General features: G+C 42.7%; 1 protein-coding gene across 2 annotated transcripts in view; it reads right to left on the bottom strand.

Moving 5' to 3' along the window:
• Positions 1 to 16,276, bottom strand: part of LOC129813991 (solute carrier family 22 member 23-like) — an 85,449-nt gene extending 69,173 nt beyond the window's left edge. The window contains exon 1 of one of the 2 annotated variants that reach the window (XM_055866690.1): positions 15,166 to 16,276. In XM_055866690.1, coding sequence (XP_055722665.1) covers positions 15,166 to 15,618 — 453 coding nt within the window. In that variant the 5' untranslated portion in view covers positions 15,619 to 16,276. The remainder of the gene's footprint in view (positions 1 to 15,165) is intronic. The other variant, XM_055866688.1, reaches the window with a different exon arrangement.
• Between the last annotated feature and the right edge of the window lie 5,683 nt (positions 16,277 to 21,959).

The raw sequence follows: 21,959 nt of genomic DNA, 5'->3' as shown, positions 1-21,959 counted from the left end.
TCTTCAGTACATACAATGTATGTGAATCAGAAGCCTAATTGTACTCTACAGTATAGAACTGTCTCTGTACGACTTACAAAATCCTACATACAGTATATTGTATTTCTACACAGACAATATTTGACTTGGAATCCTTGGACAGACCCCATGAGTTCATCTTTGTCGATGAAGCAGGCTTCAATCTAACAAAGAGGAGAAGGAAAGGCTGAAATATAATTGGACAGCGGACCATTGTTGAAGTCCCTGGTCAACGAGGTGGCAATGTCACAATCTGTGCTGCTATCAGCAACCATGGTGTTCTACATCACCATGTTACACTCAGGCCATATAAGACCAAGCACCTTCTAAGATTTATTGCCAATCTGAGATATTTTATTTGAGCAGCAGGTTCAAGAGCAGCAGGGTCAAGAGCTAAATGAGAATCCCATTCCCACCTATGTGATAGTGTGGGACAATGTCAGTTTCCACCGAGCTGCTCAGGTAAGGGAATGGTTTAACATCAATGGGCAGTTTATGAACTTCTACCTCCCTCCATACTCGCTTTTCCTGAATCCGATTGAGGAGTTTTTCTCCTCTTGGAGATGGAAAGTGTATGATAGACAACCCTACACCAGAGTAAATCTGCTGCAAGCCATGGATTTAGCCTGTGGTGATATAGGTGAGGAATGTCCCAGACCTGTTGTTTTTCAACTCTTAATGATCGGCTATGAAAAGCCAACTGAAAATAATTCATGATTATTATTTGACCATGCTTGTCACTTATGAACATTTTTGAACATCTTGGCATAGTTCTGTTATAATCTCCACCCGGCACAGCCAGAAGAGGACTGGCCACCCCTCATAGCCTGGTTCCTCTCTAGGTTCTTCCTAGGTTTTGGCCTTTCTAGGGAGTTTTTCCTAGCCACCGTGCTTCTACACCTGCATTACTAGCTGTTTGGGGTTTTAGGCTGGGTTTATGTACAGCACTTTGAGATATTAGCTGATGTACGAAGGGCTATATAAAATAAACTTGATTGATTGATTGATTATGTCAAGGCTGGATACGGCACACAAGAGGCTTCTCTTGCTTGTGATGTCGACGAAGTGCTCTGGCCTGACCCAGCCCAAAGACAAGAATAAGTGCTCTGGCCTGACCCAGCCCAAAGACAAGAAGAAGTGCTCTGGCCTGACCCAGCCCAAAGACAAGAAGAAGTGCTCTGGCCTGACCCAGCCCAAAGACAAGAAGAAGTGCTCTGGCCTGACCCAGCCCAAAGACAAGAAGAAGTGCTCTGGCCTGACCCAGCCCAAAGACAAGAAGAAGTGCTCTGGCCTGACCCAGCCCAAAGACAAGAAGAAGTGCTCTGGCCTGACCCAGCCCAAAGACAAGAAGAAGTGCTCTGGCCTGACCCAGCCCAAAGACAAGAAGAAGTGCTCTGGTCTGACCCAGCCCAAAGACAAGAAGAAGTGCTCTGGCCTGACCCAGCCCAAAGACAAGAAGAAGTGCTCTGGCCTGACCCAGCCCAAAGACAAGAAGAAGTGCTCTGGCCCGACCCAGCCCAAAGACAAGAAGAAGTGCTCTGGCCCGACCCAGCCCAAAGACAAGAAGAAGTGCTCTGGCCCGACCCAGCCCAAAGACAAGAAGAAGTGCTCTGGCCCGACCCAGCCCAAAGACAAGAAGAAGTGCTCTGGCCCGACCCAGCCCAAAGACAAGAAGAAGTGCTCTGGCCCGACCCAGCCCAAAGACAAGAAGAAGTGCTCTGGCCTGACCCAGCCCAAAGACAAGAAGAAGTGCTCTGGCCCGACCCAGCCCAAAGACAAGAAGAAGTGCTCTGGCCCGACCCAGCCCAAAGACAAGAAGAAGTGTTCTGGCCTGACCCAGCCCAAAGACAAGAAGAAGTGTTCTGGCCCGACCCAGCCCAAAGACAAGAAGAAATGTTCTGGCCCGACCCAGCCCAAAGACAAGAAGAAGCACATTGATCACATGTTTACTCCTTTGATTTTTGGAGAACGACTATGACGACCGTTACAGCTTGAGAGTGCATATCATTTTGATCACTTTGTTTATGATTTGAGAGCAGTGTTTGATTTTGAACACAGGTAAAACTGTTTCGAGGCGAATGTTTCATTTTGCGAGAGGAGTCAGCGGTTATGTAAATAGTGCTTGGAGATGAGGTTTTGTGTTGAATGTTTTCAGGAAATGGAGCAAGGATTCAGAAATTGTGTTTTAGCAATTGAGAAAAACTGTTAAACAACTGCGACCAGGGACACAGGTTGCTCTGGGTCACACGTTCATTTCCAGGTATACTGCTGCTCTGCTCAAAAATACCACTACGAGAAACTAACTCCCTTCAGCAAATACATACAAAGACTGTATGAAGCTTTGTCTTTCAGTCCCACAGGCAGACCTCTCTTTCCTCACAGCTGACGTGTGTGTGTGTGTGTGTCTACACACAACTGACTTGGGCAGAGGGTTAACCCCTCCTAACAGCTGTGTTTGTCTCATGCTGTCCCACACTGATGCTGGGTCTGTAGATAAGACAGGACAGGAGAGGACAGCTGGACAAACAGACAGTGAATGTTTAAGGACTAGGCGTTCCTGTATTCACTCTCAGGGCGTTGGGGGTCATTGTCCAGTCCTGCTAGCACTACAGTGGAATTAGGTGCAAACCTTATCTCTCCGTACTTATGACAGTAGTTTCATGACATACAGTTATCTTGTTGTACAGTTAAAGCGTACAGACTTTCGTAAAACAATGTAACATCTGCTTACATAGGGGTGCCAGCTTGATGAGTAGTATATTATTACTTTTCAAATCAAATCAAATTGTATTGGTCACGTGCACATATTTAGCAGATGTTATTGCAGGTGTAGCGAAATGCTTTCCTATTTACGTTAGAGGAATTACATTGTTATATCCTGTTTGATAGCATAATATTTCTCCACATTCACTTGAAATGGGAGCTGCCTGGCACCAATAGCAGTCCCATCTAGATACAGGACTGGTAATCTCCAGCTATATTTTAAGAAGAGCTGATCCTTCTCTAACCACTAACTCTCCTATGAACTTGGACAACCACACAATCACAACTTTCCTTGAACACACTGGGGATTTCAGTCAGTGAAGTCTAGAATGTGATGATAGTTTATTGGCTCTACTCCAGGCTGTGTGATGCTGCTGCCATTTGAATGTAATGGCGAGTATGTGAGCAGAGAAGGATTAAGCATTACGCAGGGAGAGTGGGATACTCGACCCATCCGGCCCATCCGTGTCTCTCTGTAATGATTCAGGCTCGTTTTATTATTTTATTCAGCTCTGTCCCCAAGAAGCCCCAGGTATAAATTAGAATCCACATCCACACCAGCCACTCTGGATTCCCCATCAGCCCCCATCCCCTACTCTGCTGAGCCCAGTGTTATCAAAGCCTTCTCTGAATATCGCTCTGAAGGGACAGAGCTGCACTGAGGGGCACTGTTACCATGCCATGACTATTCAAGGAGACGCTACCAAAGAAATCCATTGTGTCACTATGCTAGTTTTTCAAGGAGATCGAGCCAAAGCTTTGATTGTATTATCACTATGTTGTATCATTTCTATGATATAACTATTCAAGGAGATATATCCAATGCTCTTAGGTGCCGATTCCAAACTGAGTTAAGCGTGAGTTATGCGTGAATGGAACGTGATTCCTTTTTTATGCACTTCTCTCTGTGTATTCTGACCTTGAACTTAAGCATGAGAACAGCATGCTATAAACGCAATCTCCGAATTTAATAGTATTTCAACAATGGTTTCACTTTCACAAGTGCCTCTGATTTAACAAATGATTGTACTTTATATTGATTATTATCGTAACAAATGCACTGATGGGGTCAAATTATATATTGCCTGTCAGGATGTTGCATGAATTCACAATGGAAAAACAAACTAAATCAAAAGATTATTTATTACTCTCGCAATTTCACACATTTTAAACATATATTTCCCACATTCTACGCTTGACAAGCAGTTCCCCTGTTCCAGCACATGGCACTGTGTCCACGCTTGGTCAAGGCTGTGCGTAAATTTACGCTCACTCTCAAGCAAACGTTCAAAATGATGAGTTTCATACTTTGCATGGAAATGATCCGACGCATGGTTTACACAGATTTGTGACTACGAATGATGGATAAATGAGGCTCCAGGAGTCGAGGGAGAGGGTTTATAGCGAGGTCCTTTAGTGGGATTGAACTCGTCCATTTACCTGAGAATCAATTCCTTCTGGGGACGACCTTGTTGGGTGTGTGTGTGTTTGTGTGTGTGTGTAATGGAATGATATGCCATTTTGTTCGATATTGTTAATATTGTGGTAACACTTTACCTTCAGATGCTCTTGTACCTGTGTAGTAAAGCTGTAATTACTACAGCAATAGATGATAATTTAGTAATAGCTTTGTAATAATTACATAGCGAAGAGGCAAAATGGTAGGCTATATAAAATAGTTATGAGTTTCACAGGGTTGGGAAGGTTACTTTCTAAAAGTAATCCATTAGTTACCTGTCCAAAATTGTAATCAGTTCCATCACTTTTGGATTACCCAAACTCAGTAACGTAATCTGCCTACTTTCATTTAAGAAGCATTGGAAGAAGATAAAAATGTATATTACCAATTGAATGACATCTATTGCAGGATAAGCCAATGTTAGAGTTTACATAGCTGCCCATAAATGGATGTTGGATTTTACTACATGGGTTGGTTATTTAGGCTTCTTCTAACCCATTGCTTTCTACTGGGACGGCAGGTGGTTAGAGCGTTGGGCCAGATCTTCAAGAATAGGACTTGGAAATATAGATTAGCTCAATTGTTTTATCTGAACATAACCTAAAAACTATGGACTTATTAGCTAACTACCGGGGAGTGAAGTTTTGTTTATGATTTTATTGTCTTGGAGGACTGATTGGGCTGTCATGGGCTCGCATGCTTTAAGCAAAACCGAAAAGTGCTATTTGCATGTGAAAAACGTATTCACATCGGTTCACATCAGGCAATGCTTCTTGTAAATAGCAAACTCAAATTTTGTGAGTGTTTTTTATAGGGCAAGGCAGCTCTAACCAACATCTCCAATCTCGACTCATTGATTGGACTCCAGGTTAGCTGACACCTGACTCCAATTAGCTTTTGGAGAAGTCATTAGCCTAGGGGTTCACATACTTTCCCAACCTACACTGTGAATGTTTAAATGATGTATTCAATATAGAAAAATTGAATAATTTGTGTGTTATTAGTTTAAGCACACTATGTTTGTCTATTGTTGTGACTTAGATGAAGATCAGATCAAATGTGATGACCAATTTATGCAGAAATCCAGGTAATTCCAAAGGGTTCACATACTTTTTCTTGCCACTGTAGGCCTATTTATGTTTTTGTTGGTGACACTTTGATATGTCGATAATTTGCAGCTGTTTAAGTTAATCAAGTGTGCGAGTTTGAGCATGAGTCCGTTAGGCCTATGGAATTTCTTTGGAATCATCATGAATTAGATTGAGTAATAAGCCCCACCCGTGGTCTTCTTAAATGAAACTTGTTTTTGACAGTATGGATCACAATACCAAGGAAGACAAGAACTCCCTCAAACTTTTATTCCACAGGCTGGGATCCGCACTATGCAACTGTTGCAAGAGAGAATATTTCATTGGTTGTCCACTGGTCACAAAACTAATGATTGAAAGGCAGCTTAATCTTCTTCAACTCAACCATTATGGGGTTAAGTACTAGAGGTCAACCGATTATGATTTTTCAATGCCGATACCGATTATTGGAGTACCAAAAAAGCCTATACCGATTAATCGACCGATTTAAAAAAAAAAAAAAAAAAAAAAAAATGTAATAATGGCAATTACAACAATACTGAATGAACACTTATTTTAACTTAATATAATACATCAATAAAATCAATTTAGCCTCAAATAAATAATAAAACATGTTCAATTTGGTTTAAATAATGCAAAAACAAAGTGTTAGAGAATAAAGTAAAAGTGCAATATGTGCCATGTAAGAAAGCTAACGTTTAAGTTCCTTGCTCAGAACATGAGAACATTTGAAAGCTGGTGGTTCCTTTTAACATGAGTCTTCAATATTCCCAGTTAAGAAGTTTTAGGTTATAGTTATTATAGGAATTATAGGACTATTTCTCTCTATACCATTTGTATTTCATTAACCTTTGACTATTGGATGTTCTTATAGGGACTTTAGTATTGCCAGTGTAACAGTATAGCTTCCATCCCTCTCCTCGCTCCTACCTGGGCTCGAACCAGGAACACATCGACAACAGCCACCCTCGAAGCAGCTTTACCCATGCAGGTCAAGGGGAACAACCACTCCAAGTCTCAGAGCGAGTGACGTTTGAAACGCTATTAGCGCGCACCCCGCTAACTAGCTAGCCATTTCACATCGGTTACACCAGCCTAATCTCGGGAGTTGATAGGCTTGAAGTCATAAACAGCGCAATGCTTGAAGCACAATGAAGAGCTGCTGGAAAAACGCACGAAAGTGCTGTTTGAATGAATGCTTACGAGCCTGCTGCTGCCTACCACCGCTCAGTCAGACTGCTCTATCAAATCATAGACTTAGTTATAACATAATAACACACAGAAATATGAGCCTTAGGTCATTAATATGATCGTATCCGGAAACTATCATCTCGAAAACAAGACATTTATTCTTTCAGTGAAAAACGGAACCGTGTTAGTGGAATTAAATTATTCCTCTAATGCACTCATTAATTAAATTCAATCTGTCTATTTATAAGAATTTGTAAGATACTTATTAACATAAAATAGACAGGATACAGTCTTATTAAAATTAGATAATAGAATTTATTCTCGGAGCACGCTCCCATTTGATCATAAACAACAGGTTTATATACAAGATATGACGTCATAGGTTACAGAATAAGTCTCATTGTCCTGACAAATAGAAAACAGGTTCAAAAGTTCCTTCCTACTTCACCAGCGCACACACACAATATAATCTATTATCCTGAAGGCTCACTATAATTTATTACCACCTTAGCAGACAACTCAAGATAATGGAAGACCTAAAAAGTTACCCACAGCCTTATCTAAACACCTCAGGGCTAAGTTGGGTCAGTTCAACCATAGTTTAACGACCCTTTCTGCTTATTTTATAACCCACAACACAAATCTCTTTTCACCAGGCGTGCAGAGTTCAATTGGTTATAGTTTTATCTAAAGCTAGAATGTTTTAATTATTTATTTAACAACCGTTACGTATTTTATCTAAAGGGTGGCATCCATAAGTCTAAATATTCCTGTTACATTGCACAACCTTCAATGTTATGTCATAATTACGTAAAATTCTGGCAAATTAGGCAGCCCAAACTGTTGCATATACACTGACTCTGCGTGCAATGAACGCAAGAGAAGTGACACAATTTCACCTGGTTAATATTGCCTGCTAACCTGGATTTCTTTTAGCTAAATATGCAGGTTTAAAAATATATACTTCTGTGTATTGATTTTAAGAAAGGCATTGATGTTTATGGTTAGGTACACATTGGAGCAACGATACGCACTGCATCGATTATATGCAACGCAGGACACGCTAGATAAACTAGTAATATCATCAACCATGTGTAGTTAACTAGTAATTATGATTGATTGATTGTTTTTTATAAGATAAGTTTAATGCTAGCTAGCAACTTACCTTGGCTTACTGCATTGGCGTAACAGGCAGGCTCCTCGTGGAGTGCAATGTAATCAGGTGGTTAGAGCGTTGGACTAGTTCATTGTAAGGTTGCAAGATTGAATCCCCCGAGCTGACAAGGTAAAAATCTGTCGTTCTGCCCCTGAACGAGGCAGTTAACCCACCGTTCCTAGGCCGTCATTGAAAATAAGAATGTGCTCTTAACTCACTTGCCTAGTTAAATAAAGATTAAATAAAGGTGTAAAAAAAAAATTGGGCCAAATCGCTGTCCAAAAATACCGATTTCCGATTGTTATGAAAACTTGAAATCGGCCCGAATTAATTGGCCATTCCGATTAATTGGACCTCTATTAAGTACACTTATACATTTGTGAACAACCATCCACAAGAACCATAATCCGTAAGGTGCAAATAGCTAAATGAGAGAGCAGCAGTGTAATTCACATCAATGTGCTATGTAATAAGTGATATTCATATCGCCCCGCCTGTAGGCTACACCACTGCTGTTGTCCTTACCTCCAAGCGTTTATTCAAATTGAATAATCTTTGGATTCTGACAGATGTTACACGATTGGATAACATAGCTTGGACAGCATGGCTTGGACTGTAGACTACAAAAGCCTATTCCTGCTCTTTTCCCACGATCCATCAAAAGCATTTGGTGTGTCATCATAGTGGTCTCTGACCTGTGGTCAGACTCACTCAGCCGAACAAACTTACTGTAAATTTGCGCCTTTTTTCAATGCTGATTTGAATGTCACTGAGAAAACAGAAAGGTGTCAAGAAATGTTTTCGCAAACATCCTTTCTGAATGTAAAAATAATAATAGAAGTAAACTCGTTTTTAGTTAAGTATCTGAAATCTGATTACAATATTTTTGCTGGTAACGTAAAGGATTAGAGTTACCTTTTTTTTGTAATCCGTTACTTGTAACGACTAAATGTGCATTTGAATATCCAAGATGGATGTCATGCATAGAAACATAAATATGAACGCTTACATGCTTTAGTGCAGGGGTGGGAAACTCCAGTCCTCGAGGGCCTGATTGGTGTCACAGTTTTGCCCCAGCACCAGCTAACACACCTGACTCCAATAATCATCTAATCATGATCTTCAGTTTACAATGAATTTTGATTAATCAGCTGTGTTTGCTATGGATGGAGAAAAAGTGTGACACCAATCAGGCCCCCGAGGACTGGAGTTACCTGCCCCTGCTTTCTGTGTGTGTAACATAAAGCTATGCAGTCAGCCTGCTGTCCTCTGAGCATACAGACATTTCCTATTAGCCTCCCTCCAGACAGTACAGTAAAATGAAAGCGTGGCTGAAGTGTCCCTTGACTCGTGGTGGAATGAAACACTGTGCATGCCGGGCTGCTGCGTTTTTATCTGCTGCTCGTTTAACAGGGGATATTATCTGTGATAAACAGATGTCCGAGGCTGTGGGGAGAGGGAGGGGCGCATGGCTGCTCCTAGTCGTATCACACTGGCCTAAAGTCTTGGTGTGATACTTAGAACCCCTTTGTGCAATACTGAGAGAGAGGCTTCAAAACCAGGCTCTTTATCAAGCTGCTCCTCTTATGCCTTTGAGCAGACTAGATGACATGTCTGTGGGTAAACTGGTGTAATTTAAGTAGTGTTTGATAAATTAACGTGTATGAAGCTTCAACAAAAAGCTAACACTTCCTTGCCACCCCCCATGAAGATGGATGGGTTAGGATACACATAAACATACAACAAAGTTGAGTCAAGATCACTTTTGCAGAGAAGAAGCAAGCTGAAATCTTTAAAAAAAAAAATTTAACACGACTTAATAAAGTCGGAACATTAACCTAACAAAAATGTGGTTTGTGCAGTAGGCCTAATAAATCATTACAACATATTGGCTATATGCCTGGCATGCCAAAGTTGTTCTTCTCAGACCATATTGTAATTCAAAACTTAAGCTTTGATAACAAAATAGATCAGTTGGTGTACCACTTGCGAGGCACAGCTGAGCATAAATTGAATTAATTTGCAAATACCTAGATTTTTTATTTTATTGGACTGATGGTACTTGCACCTGATGTTCATGGTGCTTTCAAGACAACTGGGAACTCGGAAAAAACTAGGTCAAATCATGACGTCGGTGATCTTCTGATCGGAAATCCAGAGCTCAAGAAAGATACCCGTTTCCGACTTGGAATTCCGAGTTGTAAGACCTTTCAAAACGATCTTTGCCAGTTGGACCTTGTTTTTTTCCGAGTTCCCAGTTGTCTTGAACACACTGAAGTCGGAGATTTTCGAGTTCCCAGTTGTTTTGAACATAGCATTAGTCTCAGCGGAGAGGGAGAGAGCAATAGCCTCTCCCGGTCCCTAATTTCTCCTTCCTTTCCTCCGGTGAGACTGACCAGAGAGAAGGGACACCGTCGTCTATCTGATTGCGAAACTCGAGTCGCATCACATCTGTCTCATGCACAAATTCATGTTATTTCTATAACCAGAGAAAGTGAAATACTCCTTGACATTAAAATACACGATAAGCTGCAAATTATAATAAAAACGCAGGGCTATCGATACTTAGCTACTCATTCATTGCAGCGCCAGTGGAAGTAGGGAGAAGCACATTTTATGTTTTGTAATAGTGTTGAATAAAAACAGTGTTGATTGTGCTGTATAAAAACGTAGACGTGAACTCAGTCATAAAAACAGCAGGTCTTTGCTGTATTCTTTGACAGTCTCTCTCTGGTCAAGGTTTTAAAAGTTATTAAATCTCAGGTAGGTTAGTATCAAACATTGCTGTGGCCTGGGTTGTGGAAACTGTAGGTACGGTGATTCAGCTATCCGATTGGCCAGCGCAGTAGGCACACTGAATTTAGCCACAGATCTTCCAGTCAGCCTGGTAGGTGCAGTTTGTCTTTTCAGACTAATTAAATGGTTCAAAATGGAAACATTTTGCATGCCGGTGCGCCGGGCTTCTGAATCAAGTGTACCTACTGCCAACAGTTCAACACGAATTTAAAAAAAGGAGCGCAAGCCTTAATAGAAATGTTTGGTGATCGACTAGGAATGCCTTGAAGATCATTCCTAGGTGATCGACCGGTTGGTGACCACAGGCCTATTGAGCAGTATTTACAATGTAGTAATATGTGTGACGTTTAAGCCCAGATAAAGTATGTTTTATTTAATCTTTAAAGCACTGTATGTCTAATAAATCACTGTGTGTTTATTCCATGAAAATAACTCAAAATACTTAAAGCATTTATTTTCCTGAGCCTCCTTTTGCCATTGAAATGCTCAGTCTGATCGTGTAGGCGTGTTAATACAAAGGTAAATATATTTACAGTATATCACAAAAGTGAGTACACCCCTCACATTTTTCTAAATATTTGAGTATATCTTTTCATGTGACACCACTGAAGAAATGACACTTTGCTACAATGTAAAGTAGTGAGTGTACAGCTTGTATAACAGTGTAAATTTGCTGTCCCCTCAAAATAACTCAACACACAGCCATTAATGTCTAAACCGCTGGCAACAAAAGTGAGTACACCCCTAAGTGAAAATGTCCAAATTGTGCCCAATTAGCCATTTTCCCTCCCCGGTGTCATGTGACTCGTTAGTGTTACAAGGTCTCAGGTGTGAATAGGGAGCAGGTGTGTTAAATTTGGTGTCATTGCTCTCACACTCCCTCATACTGACTGGTCACTGGAAGTTCAACATGGCACCTCATGGCAAAGAACTCTCTAAGGATCTGAAAAAAAAAAATTGTTGCTCTACATAAAGATGGCCTGGGCTATAAGAAGATTGCCAAGACCCTGAAACTGAGCTGCAGCACAGTGGCCAAGACCATACAGCGGTTGAACTGGACAGGTTCCACTCAGAACAGGCCTCGCCATGGTTGACCAAAGAAGTTGAGTGCATGTGCTCAGAGTCATATCCAGAGGTTGTCTTTGGGAAATAGACGTATGAGTGCTGCCAGCATTGCTGCAAAGGTTGAAGGGGTGGGGGGTCAGCCTGTCAGTGCTCAGACCATACGCCGTACACTGCATCAAATTGGTCTGCATGGCTGTCGTCCCAGAAGGAAGCCTCTTCTAAAGATGATGCACAAGAAATCCCGCAAACAGTTTGCTGAAGACAAGCAGACCAAGGACATGGATTACTGGAACCATGTCCTGTGGTCTGATGAGACCAAGATAAACGTATTTGGTTCAGATGGTGTCAAGCGTGTGTGGCGGTAACCAGGTGAGGAGTACAAAGACAAGTGTGTCTTGCCTACAGTCAAGCATGGTGGTGGGAGTGTCATGGTCTGGGGCTGCATGAGTGCTGCCGGCACTGGGGAGCTACAATTCATTGAGGGAACCATGAATTCCAACATGTACTGTGACATACTGAAGCAGGGCATGATCCCCTCCCTTTGGAGACTGGGCCGCAGGGCAGTATTCCAACATGATAACGACCCCAAACACAGCTCCAAGACGACCACTGCCTTGCTAAAGAAGCTGAGGGTAAAGGTGATGGACTGGCCAAGCATGTCTCCAGACCTAAACCCTATTGAGCATCTGTGGGGCATCCTCAAACGGAAGGTGGAGGAGTGCAAGGTCTCTAACATCCACCAGCTCCGTGATGTCGTCATGGAGGAGTGGAAGAGGACTCCAGTGACAACCTGTGAAGCTCTGGTGAACTCCATGCCCAAGAGGGTTAAGACGGTGCTGGAAAATGATGGTGGCTTCACAAAATATTGACACTTTGGGCCCAATAAGGACATTTTCACTTAGGGGTGTACTCACTTTTGTTGCCAGCGGTTAAGACATTAATGGCTGTGTGTTGAGTTATTTTGAGTGGACAGCAAATTTACACTGTTATACAAGCTGTACACTCACTACTTTACATTGTAGCAAAGTGTCATTTCTTCAGTGCTGTCACATGAAAAGATATACTCAAATATTTAGAAAAATGTGAAGGGTGTACTCACTTTTGTGATATACTGTACATACACAGACCTGATTGGCGGACAGGATTGTCTAGACTATATTCTAGAGTCTACCCCTCTTTCCCTTCAAAGTAGGAGGATACATATGCAAATAAAAGATGACCGGTCATTGACACCTGAAAAGACTGAAATTCCAGGTGTTTATCTCAAAAAGCTCTTACACTAAAAGAGCATTATCCTAAATTTCACAATTTCAGAGATTCAGCATAGTGTGGAAATATATATATATAGTTCAGGTTTTAACCTTTTTGATAAAAATATAAATCAGGATGTTTAGTTTGTTTTTGTAGAACTTACTACAGATTATAAAGGAATCAATAGGACAGAGTGTAACGTACAAGACCAACAAACAAGCAGGGGGTGTCCACCATGGGTTACAGTCGTTTTCTTGCTGTGTGGCCCTCCAAGCATCACAGAAATAGCCCCTAAGGACGTGACTGACATCCCTGCTATGGATGTACTCTTATACCTCTAGGGGTCCATGAGAAGAATGCTAAATCATTTCTCATTATCTTTCTTACAGAAAAGACACGCTATTGTGAAATAGTTTTGCCTTGCTTCCCAGACTTCTTGCTCTGGCCAAAAGCTACGCCACGCCCATGGACGTTAGTTTCTTCTCTGCAATGAGTCTGGATCTGAAACCCTCCCAGACCCTTCACCGAATGCAAACACATCCGGGGCTGTCTGATTGGTCCAGAAACCGATGGGTTGGGCCAGAGCCAGAACACACAACTAAGGTATAAGAACTGGAGACCGCATCCAAGATGTCCGCCCGTTATTTTCAAGGTAATCTACTCACGCCGACTCATGGACGGTCTATATCCGGGTGGCATTGGGTTTATACGGACCAACATCCCATGCGCACTAGCACAGGGAGTAGCACACGCAGTGGATGTCATCACGTTATCCAAAAACATGGCAGACAGTGGATGAATATAACATTTTAATACTGTCGGCTGTGAGTGATGGAAAAAAATCTCCCTGAGCTAGAATTATTTGAATAATTCAATGGATGTTTTGTACACGAAGGTGATGACTAGAGTGTCTTTTTCACGATTTTTAAATCTGAGTTCTCTATGTGGCGTCTACGGAAATGGTCAGTTAAACTGCAGTACCAAAGCAAAACTGTAGCAGTCAAAACCGTGCTTCTAGACCGGAACCCTTGGCTCCTTGGAACACGTGGGTAAAGCTGCAGTTAGAAAATGTGTCATTGGCTTTGATACTCTAATTGGTTAGAGATAATCCAATTGCTGATGACTTTATTTTGTACAACACCACTGGTCACCACAAACGATTTCAATGATGGCAGTCTAGAATAAAGTATGTTGCGTAAGACAGAGCAGAGGAAGAATTTTGTGTGAGTTGTCAGGCTAGAAATAGTAGGCCTCAAGGTCCATTTTGAAAGTGCAAATGGGGAAATCATGTCCTTTCACTATTTGGGTTCAGAATGTATATCTAGGCTTAGTATATCTATATGGGCATAGGAGGCCTGTGTGGATCGATAAACACCTGAGGCAGAGGAACTGAACTATAACATCAACAGCACAAGAGCCTTGGAAATATTAGTATTCTCTCCATGTAACTAAAAATAAATGTCTGATACAGAGTCGAAACTGGGCACAGTAGAAGAGTTTATAGGCTACTGTTCAGATATAAAACAAGTTCAGATAAGGAAGAAAGACAATCGTTGGATTTATTTTAGAGCAGGTGACATAATCAAAATAGGGAAGTCATTATTCTCGGGTGGCTCAAGGTGTGCGGGGGAGAGCACTTACGAACTTGACAGTAGGCTACATGCCCTTGGCTCTAGATCAAAGCTCGAGTATCGCTTAGGTCTGGGCCATTATGACCAACGGCACATTCTGACCACCCGCACATTCTGCCGTGGTCATAGGGAGAGGGACATCTCTCCATGATAGGTAGCACCTCGTCAGCTGCTCCTATGAGTGATGGCATAACATCACTGGCTTAGGAACTGTCGGCATGTAGATGAGCTATAGGCTACAGAACAGTCTCTCCAGCCGACATACTCGTAGATATTGTCCATGATTATTCATAGCCCCATGAATTGGTTATTAAAGCACTCTGTGGAGCAGCTCGTGTTATTATACAGAGATAGCCAATTGTGGAAAAATACATTCCTGGGCTGCATGCGCTAGCAGGCTATTGGAGGCAGCAATGCATGAACCAGTCACATGCTTTTAGACTCATAAAGGTGTGACGGTTAAGCGAGGTGCCAGCCTATATCAAAACAATATGCTTTTTTTTTAGAGACTGCAATAGGTCTATTCCTACAATGAAACAGTGTGATAGTGTTAAAGCCCTCGTCTGCTAACATACTTTACTTATCTATGGCTGTGGGTAACCCGCCACAATATGCTGATATTATAATGCAATTGATCCAATGCACCTCATCTGAATCGAGGGAGGAATACATGTATAGGCCGTAATGACATAAAATAAACTATGTAAAGTCAGCCCTTACTGCTCAATGTCAGGCAACAAAACTTACCTTAGTAACCACATTCTGCATTAGTCCCGTATGCAGCTCAAACGTCCACTCCTTGCACATACAATGTTGCAGCTGCCTGGCTGTATTATTGTGGGTGCCATTGTAATAAACGTACGCCGCTGTTCGTGGGAAACTATTGTTTGGACCATGAAATAAAGAGGAAGGAATTATAGTAAAATTAGTCGTATTTGCAGCTGGCGGAACACATGTATTGTTCGGTTGGGCAAGAAGGAATTCGTCAGAGTACTGGCTGAATCCAATAAATAACGCCGGAATCCATGTTAGCACGATTAGCTGTCTCTGATACTTCCCAAATCCCCCAAGAAAAGGCAAGACACAATCGTCGATGCGTGTGAGCAATCCCGGCGACTCTGTTTCGGGGGACACGAAGCCGTTCTCCGGTTGATGGTCCTCGGTCTCGAGCTGCACCACGGCCATCGCGGTTTCGCTCATGGATGCGTCTGTAGCGCAGCCGGGTTGGCAGTGTTACCCGTCGACTCCAAAATGCGTCAATGCCCCCGCTCTAGTGGTGAAAGCCGTGCGCAAGGAACCACTGAAATTGAAATAAGAGTCACTTCTTTATGATCTGGACACCCTGTGCTCCTGTTTAGGTGGACTCCATGGACTATTGCCACTGAACGAAGAGCACTAGGCTACTTGAGTGACAGCAAGCAGCTTTAAATGTAGGCTGGCAAATTTCCAAACGTAGAATAAACAAGCGCGACAACATGGGAAGTTGTCAGGGATGTTTTTAATCACCAATATTCCCTTCTGCTGGATAGGCTACATCTCATTAGCATATAATTGTGCCGGAATATGTGGTACATCGAGAGAGGAAGTTAAACACTGCCCCTTTCTCGAGGGCGCTACAGGTAACACACCTGTACAAATAGTGAAATACAGTCATCTGATGGTCTGTAAACATATAGCCTATTCCTTCTTCCCGACCACGTCATCCGATATATCGAAAGTTAAATGTAAATCAGACATGTTGAGTAATTTTCACAACGGTGAAGTGACACGGACAGATTCTGTAATTACAGAATAGAAAGAAAGATTAAAACATTTAACCGGCTGGTAAACTAGAGGCGGTCCTTTGAGCAACCCTCTGCCCATGTCTGTCGCTCACTCGCAGCAGTGCATACCCCGACAGGTTGCATAACACGGGTTTGGCTCTATATAGCGACAAAGATCTCCATTGTAATGTGTGTAGCCTAGGAGACGTTTAGTAGGCCCATAGGCCTGTCCTTATATTTATGACAATAGGAGGTCTGTCATAGTGGAGGGAAGGAGAAGAGAGGATGCAGTTGAGATTTTTAATAAGGGGGTGGGCCCACTGTCAAACACACACACACACAAACACACATGCAATGGGTTATTTAAGCAATAAGAACCAAGGGGGTGTATACTGGTCATACATCACAAACCCCTGAGGTGCCTTATTTCTATTACAAACTGGTTACCAACGTAAAAAGAGCAGTTAAAATAAATATACCACGGCTGTCAGCCAATCAGCATTCAGGGCTCAAACCACCCAGTTTATAATGTACTATTATACACAGAGAGATCTACAGAGAGAAAGATATTAATGTCATTTGTGCAGTATAGTCAGTCAACATGTTATTTTTTAGAGCTTTACTACATTGTTATTTCAGTAATGATTAAGTGTAACTCTAAGATACAATGTCTTGTGTGGTCGGATAAAAAACTTTAGACAATGAGGAAAATCAAGAACTTATTCAAAATCAACAAAACAAAATCAATATGAAGTACATGATTTGATTTAAAGAGCAACTGCCTCTAAAAACCAACTTCCCATTTAGAAAACACCCTATATGGCATCGATTTGAGTCAGAAACATTTATTCTACTGTGAAAATTGACTACAAAGTATAAATAGAATAATTTTGGTCATAAAGTAAGTCTGGTCCAAAACAGAGTTTTGTGAGACTTACACTACCGTTCAAAAGTTTGGGGTCACTTAAAAATGTCCTTGTTTTTGAAAGAAAGGCACATTTTCCGTCCATTAAAATAACATCAAATTGATCAGAAATACAGTGTAGACATTGTTAATGTTGTAAATGACTATTGTAGCTGGAAACAGCAGATTTTTTAATGGTATATCTTCTTTTGGCTGAAGGGGCAGTATTGAGTAGCTTGGATGAAAGGTGCACAGAGGTGCCCATATTAAACGGCCTGCTCCTCATTCCCAGTTGCTAATATATGCATATTATTATTCATATGGGATGGAAAACACTCAAGTTTCTAAAACTGTTTGAATTATGTCTGTGCGTGTAACAGAACTCACATACATGGCAGGCAAAAACCTGAGAAGTTCCACTTCCTGTTTGTATTCTTTCTGGGCGTGCCAATTTTCAACCAAGCTCTCATTGAAATTACAGCGAGATATGGATGAGTTTTCACTTCCTACGGCTTCCACTAGATGTCAACAGTCAATAGAACTTTGTCTGATGAATCTAATGTGAAGGGGGGCCAAAGGAGACAGGAATTAGTGATCACTGGCAGGAAGTGATCACGCATTGAACATGCGCGTTCACGTGAGAGTCAGCTCCGTTCCTTCGGTCAACTGAAGTCAATGAAATTCTCCGGTTGGAACGTTATTCAAGATGTATGTTAACAACATTCTAAAGATTGATTCAGTACATCGTTTGACATGTTTCTACTGACTGTAACGGAACTGTTGGACATTTCGTCACGTTATAGTGGACGGTAGTGGACGCGCTTTGGGTTTGGCATTTGGTAAACTTGTCCAAAGTAGCTAATTTGACATAAATAACGGACATTAACGAACAAATCAAGCATTTATTGTGGACCTGGGATTCCTAGGACTGCATTCTGATGAAGTTCATCAAAGGTAAGGAAACATTTATCATGTATTTTCTTGTTTCTGTTGAGTCCAACATGGCGGCTAATTTGGCTATTGTTCTAAGGTCCATCTCAGATTATTGCATGGTTTATTTTTCCGTAAGGTTTTTTTGAAATCTGACACAGCGGTTGCATTAAGGAGAGGTATATCTATAATTCCATGTGTATAACTTGTATTATCATCTATATTTATGATGAGTATTTCTGTTGAAACGATGTGGCTATGCAGTCACTTGATGTTTCTGCAACTAGTGAATCTAACGCGTCAATGTAAACTCAGATTTTTTTATATAAATATGAACTTAATCAAACAAAACATGCATGTATTGTGTAACATGAAGTCCTATGAGTGTCATCTGATGAAAATAGTCAAAGGTTAGTGATTCATTTTATCTCTATTTCTGGTTTTTGTGAAAGCTATCTTTCGCTGGAAAAATGGCTGTGCTTATTGTGGTTTTGTGGTGACCTAACATAATCGTTTGTAGTGCTTTCGCTGAAAAGCCTATTTGAAATCGGACACTTTGGTGGGATTAACAACAAGATTACCTTTAAAATTATATAAGACACATGAATGTCTGAGGAATCTTAATTATGAGATTTCTGTTTTTTGAATTTGGCGCCCTGCACTTTTTTTTGTTTTTGTCATATCGATTCCGTTACCGGGATTGCAGCCATAAGAATATATCTACAAAGGCGTACAGAGGCACATTATCAGCAACCATCTGTAACGGCTGTCTTTGGGTGAAAGAGAGGAGGACCAAGATGCAGCGTGATGATAATCCATATTTTAATTAGGATATTTAAACGACGAACAAAAACAACAAACTGACAGAAGGAACCGAAAACGCTACAGTCCTGAACATGGGAACACAGAACAGATGAACACACGAACAGGAACAATCACCCACAAACAAACAGTGAAAACAGGCTACCTTAATATGGTTCCCAATCAGAGACAATGACAAACACCTGCCTCTGATTGAGAACCATATTAGGCCAAACAACAAACCCAACATAGAAACACAAAACATAGAATGCCCACCCAGCTCACGTCCTGACCAACTAAATAAAGACTAAACAAAGGAAAATAAGGTCAGGAACGTGACAGTACCCCCCCCCCCCCCCCCCCCCCCCAAGTGCGGACTCCGGCCGCAAAACCTGAACCTATAGGGGAGGGTCTGGGTGGGCATCTGTCCACGGTGGCGGCTCTGGCGCTGGACGTGGCCCCCACCCCACCATAGTTAATCCTCGCTTCCGTGGCCTCCTCTTAACGGCGACCCTCCAAATTAACCCCACTGGACTGATGGGCGCCTCTGGACGGAGGGGCAGCTCCGGACTGAGGGGCAGCTCCGGACTGAGGGGCAGCTCCGGACTGAGGGGCAGCTCCGGACTGAGGGGCAGCTCCGGACTGAGGGGCAGCTCCGGACTGAGGGGCAGCTCCGGACGGAGGGGCAGCTCTGGACTGAGGAGCAATTCCGGCATCGCCGGCGTGACAGGCAGCTCTGGCAGCTCCTGGCTGACTGACGACTCTGGCAGGTCCTGGCTGACTGACGGCTCTGGCAGGTCCTGGCTGAATGACGGCTCTGGCAGGTCCTGGCTGACTGACGGCTCTGGCAGCTCCTGGCTGACTGACGGCTCTGGCAGCTCCTGGCTGGCTGACGGCTCTGGCAGGTCCTGGCTGGCTGACGGCTCTGGCAGGTCCTGGCTGACTGACGGCTCTGGCGGCTCCTGGCTGGCGGGCGGCTCTGGCGGCTCCTGTCTGGCGGGCGGCTCTGGCGGCTCCTGACTGGCGGGCGGCTCTGGCGGCTCCTGACTGGCGGGCGGCTCTGGCGGCTCCTGACTGAGGGACGGCTCTGAAGGCTCAGGACAAACGGGCGGCTTTGAAGGCTCAGGACAGACGTGCGGCTCAGACGGCGCTGGGCAGACGGGCGGCGCAGGCGGCGCTGGGCAAACGGGCAGCGCAGGCGGCAGCTCAGACGGCGCTGGGCAGACGGCAGACTCTGGCCTGCTGAGGCGCACAGTATGCCTGCTGCGTGGTGCCCGAACTGGTGGTACCGGGCTAGGGACACGCACCTCAAGGCTAGTGCGGGGAGCAGCAACAGGGCGTACAAGGCTCTGGAGACGCACAGGAGGCTTAGTGCGTGGTGCCGGAACTGGTGGTACCGGGCTGGAGACACGCACCACAGGGCGAGTGCGTGGAGGAGGAACAGGGCTCTGAAGACGCACAGGAAGCCTGGTGCGTGGTGTTGGCACTGGTGGTACTGGGCTGGGGCGAGGAGGTGGCACCGGATATACCGGACCGTGAAGGCGTACTGGAGCTCTTAAGCACCAAGCCTGCCCAACCTTACCTGGTTAAATGCTCCCCGTAGCCAGGCCAGTGCGGCTAGGTGGAATAGCCCGCACTGGGCTGTGCTGGCGAACCGGGGACACCATGCATAAGGCTGGTGCCATGTACACCGGCCCGAGGAGACGCACTGGAGACCAGATGCATTGAGCCGGCTTCATGGCACCTTTCATGGATTTGAACTAGTAGCTAGCTCGCTCATCTTGAGAATGTGTTGTTCTCTTTCTAGAAGCAATCAGTTACAAGGTATAAAGACAGATTGAGGCCTTCAATCAAACTGAGGATAGAGAAATGTGCACCAGGTCAAGGCTTTGTGCATGAATGACTTTGAGATGTAAGTTAACAATAATTCATTTAGGGAAAATAATATGAATTTCCATATTAGGCATAACTCAGTATTATGTAGCTTTTTTTTCACCCAAGCTTTGTACACCTGAGTCAGGAAGAAGAGACAACCAGTAGAACTTGCTCTTAATTATGAAGTCCCCAATCTAGATCGAAGATCATTGTTCATTTGTTTTAATAATCTGTGTTGAGGCTTGGCTGGAGAAAAACCTTGTATATTGTGGCTCTCTAAAAACAGTTGACCACACATTTAAAGGTAGATTTAGTATACCTTAGTTCCAGTTTATGCGAGCTACATTGTTTTTTTATAAAGCATTTATACAAGGCAGAAACATTGTTTCCTTGCGGAAAAATATATAGAATGTCAGTTTCAGTTTGAAACATAGCAACACCAAGGTAACTTTGTAACAGCTGACACCGTTTTTACAAAGCCAAACCCACCCATTAGCCACTGTGTCTATGTTTTAATATGCCAGCATAAAAATATTTTCAGTAATTGTTTTCAGTATCCTAATGTTTTGGTTTTGTGTTTTCTTAATGTTTCAGCGTGTGCATTTAAGACGCTTTGGACGAAGGACAACCACACGGCTGCCATCTCCAAAGTTCACTCAAAAAGGCAATAGTTGTGAACTGGGTTTGCTTTTGCTTTTGTTTTTTTAATTATTTCAATTTTGTTAATTCTCTTTTAAACATCCATTGGTTCAAAGCTCATTGACCAGTTATTAGTTGGCACTTTAAACATAAGGTAAACATCCCCATAGCGTTCACATTTATCTCATGTAAATGTTGAATCTACAATAGATATTAAATAAACAATTTATTTGGGAAATATTCAGTCTTTGCTCTTTTCTTCATTAGCATGCTGATTTCAAGTTGTGTTAGATTTATTTTGTATTTGTATCTGTTAAAACCTCTCTGGGATAGGCGGGACGCTACCGTCCCACTTGGCCAAAAGCCAGTGAAACTGCAGAGCGCCAAATTCAACTAAATTACTATAAAAATCAAACTTTCATTAATTCACACATGCAAGATACCAAATTAAAGCTACACTTGTTGTGAATCCAGCCAACATGTCAGAATTCAAATAGGCTTTTCGGCGAAAGCAAACGATGCTATTATCTGAGGATAGCACCATAGTAAACAAAGAGAGAGAAGCATATTTCAACCCTGCAGGCGCGACACAACACGCAGAAATAAAAATATAATTCATGCCTTACCTT

This window comes from Salvelinus fontinalis, chromosome 17 (assembly GCF_029448725.1).
Source record: "Salvelinus fontinalis isolate EN_2023a chromosome 17, ASM2944872v1, whole genome shotgun sequence".
NCBI lineage: Eukaryota > Metazoa > Chordata > Actinopteri > Salmoniformes > Salmonidae > Salvelinus > Salvelinus fontinalis.
Note: the sequence above shows the minus strand (reverse complement) of the source record. Positions and strands in the feature narration are given on the sequence as shown.